General features: G+C 37.4%; 2 protein-coding genes across 2 annotated transcripts in view; one reads left to right on the top strand and one right to left on the bottom strand.

Moving 5' to 3' along the window:
• LOC143036458 (soluble guanylate cyclase 89Da-like) overlaps positions 1-2,500 on the bottom strand; it is a 362,279-nt gene that overhangs the window by 295,994 nt on the left and 63,785 nt on the right. The window lies entirely within an intron of this gene.
• The window catches only part of LOC143035999 (glutamate receptor ionotropic, kainate 2-like), a 5,818-nt gene that overhangs the window by 433 nt on the left and 2,885 nt on the right, over positions 1-2,500 (top strand). The window contains exon 2 of the mRNA XM_076203258.1: positions 73-290. Within this exon, the coding sequence (XP_076059373.1) occupies positions 73-290 (218 nt within the window). The remainder of the gene's footprint in view (positions 1-72; positions 291-2,500) is intronic.

Here is a 2,500-nt window from a genome sequence, read left to right as displayed (position 1 = left end):
ATTAGGAGAGGACAGACCCATCGGCGGGGACATCGCCGGGTTTGTTTACATGGAACTTTGGTCTCGCCGCAGGTTCCGAGGTCATTCCTTCTTGCACGCGAGGACGCGTCGTCTTCTACATGTACTGGATCGGGAGTCTGCTCCTGTACACATCCTACACGGCGCGGCTCACTTCCCAGTTGGCCGTCGTCAACACCAACACGCCTTTCGATAGCCTCAGGGACGCCATGACCAAAGCCCACTACAAGATCGCTACTATGAAGGGCACGAGCTACGTCAGCGAGCTTCAGGTAAGTTTAAGGAGGACGTTGAGGCTCACAATAAAACGTGAAATTAGATTGGGGTGGGTTGAGAATTAGCTTTGGCTGAATTAAACACCCAGGCAGTTGCAAACACGAATTACGTTGATTACTGATAATAAAGTAGTACATTCTATCAAAAGAGACGGGGACGGAGCTTTTACTAGTACGACATTTCGTTGGTTAGAGATTTGTCAACGACTTGGTAAAGCTCTAACAAGCAAAATGTCGTAACAAAAAAGGCTCTCTTCTTACATGTTATTTCTTTTGGTAGACTCGTCGGCAACTCCCACTTGCACACAAAGTAGTACAGTATTGTGAATATATAATGATAGAAAAAAGTTATATATAGCTGGGGACAAATTTATTAGAAGCTCTATAAGGAAATTTGGACTAGAAAAAATAAAGATAAACAGTTTCACGGCATGGAATAGTTTTCTGAGATAAATCAAATCGCTTGGTGTTAGACAGAATAGAATTATTAAGCGCGTCGAAATCGACATTACAGAACATAAAAGGGTAAAAGACTTAGGAAAGAAGAGAAAAAAAAAATTGAAGAAATACGATGCAAAGGAAAGCCATCTTCAAACATAGGGTGGGTAAGTAGGTACAGTCACGGGCACAGCGTTGAAACTGAGCTTGATTTAGTAATTGCGTGCTTGTTTATATGCATGTATATATATATATATATATATATATATATATATAAATATATATATACATATATATATATATATATATATATATATATATATATATATATATATATGTATACATATACATATACATGTACACACACACACACACACACACACACACACACACACACACACACACACACACACACACACACACACACACACACACACACACACACACACACACACACACACACACACACACACACACACTCACACACACACACACACAGACATACACACACACACACACACACACACACACGCACACACACACACACACACACACACACACACACACACACACACACACACACACACACACACACACACACACACACACACACACACACACACACACACACACACACACACATACATATATATATATATATATATATATATATATGTACATATACTGTATATATACAGTATATATATATATATATGTATATATATGTATATGTATATATATATATATGTATACTGTATATATGTATATGTATATATATATGTATATATATATAATTGGTGCTGTGGCTTTTCCTAGTTTCTTATTTCTGAATATATATTACCTTTACTGATTTTCCGGGGAGGGTGATGGGAGCAAAGAGACTATATTAGTAAGAGAAGAGATAGGTAAGCGTGTGGTGGAGTGGAAGGAGGTTTCCTCAAAGTTAATGTGGATTAAAGTGAAACTGGAGAGGGAGATGTGGGTCTTTGTAAGTGCTTATGGGCCTGGTAGTAAGAAGATTGTGGAGGAAAGGGACGCTTTTTGGATAAATTTAAATGAGTGCATAGAGGTTTTAGGGGGAAATGTTAATGTAGTGGCATTGGGAGATCTTAGTGCTAGAGTAGGAGATTAACAAAAAGACGGAGTGGTTAGGAAGTGTGGAATGCCAGGAAAATATCGTAGTGGAGAGTTGATGGTGGAGTTGTGTTTAGAAAAAGGGTTGATAATAGCTAACACATCGGTTAGGAAAAAGTAAAGCATAAGTACACATGGGAGAGGGTAGTGGAGGGAAGGGTGGTAGTTATGGCTTTGATAGATTATATAGTGGTACCTGGGAGAAGAGTAGGAAAAGTTTTGGATGTACATGTTCTTAGGGGAGAGAGTGGTGATTCCCTTTCCCGTACCAGACAGCCAGAGGGATGACCTGTCCGTGTCCCCGTCTTTGAGTGTATAATTGTAAGGTTCAAGAAGTTTGTAGAGAGCTTACTGAAGAAGACCGAGTCGGTCGAAATGTACAAGCAATAAAGGAGTTCCAGCCCATCTTCCCTTATTCTTCCTCCACCCACACTCTCATCTGTCTATACCATTCATACAATATATATGTATATATATAAATATACATATATATATGTATGTATATATATATATAACATATATATCTATATATATATATATATATATATATATATATACTGTATATATATATATTGTGTGTATATATAGATATATAAATATGTAAATAAGAAATAACAATAAGAATAAAATGATAA

This window comes from Oratosquilla oratoria, chromosome 20 (genome assembly GCF_046742065.1).
Source record: "Oratosquilla oratoria isolate Oo_2021 chromosome 20, ASM4674206v1, whole genome shotgun sequence".
Lineage (NCBI taxonomy): Eukaryota > Metazoa > Arthropoda > Malacostraca > Stomatopoda > Squillidae > Oratosquilla > Oratosquilla oratoria.
Note: the sequence above shows the minus strand (reverse complement) of the source record. Positions and strands in the feature narration are given on the sequence as shown.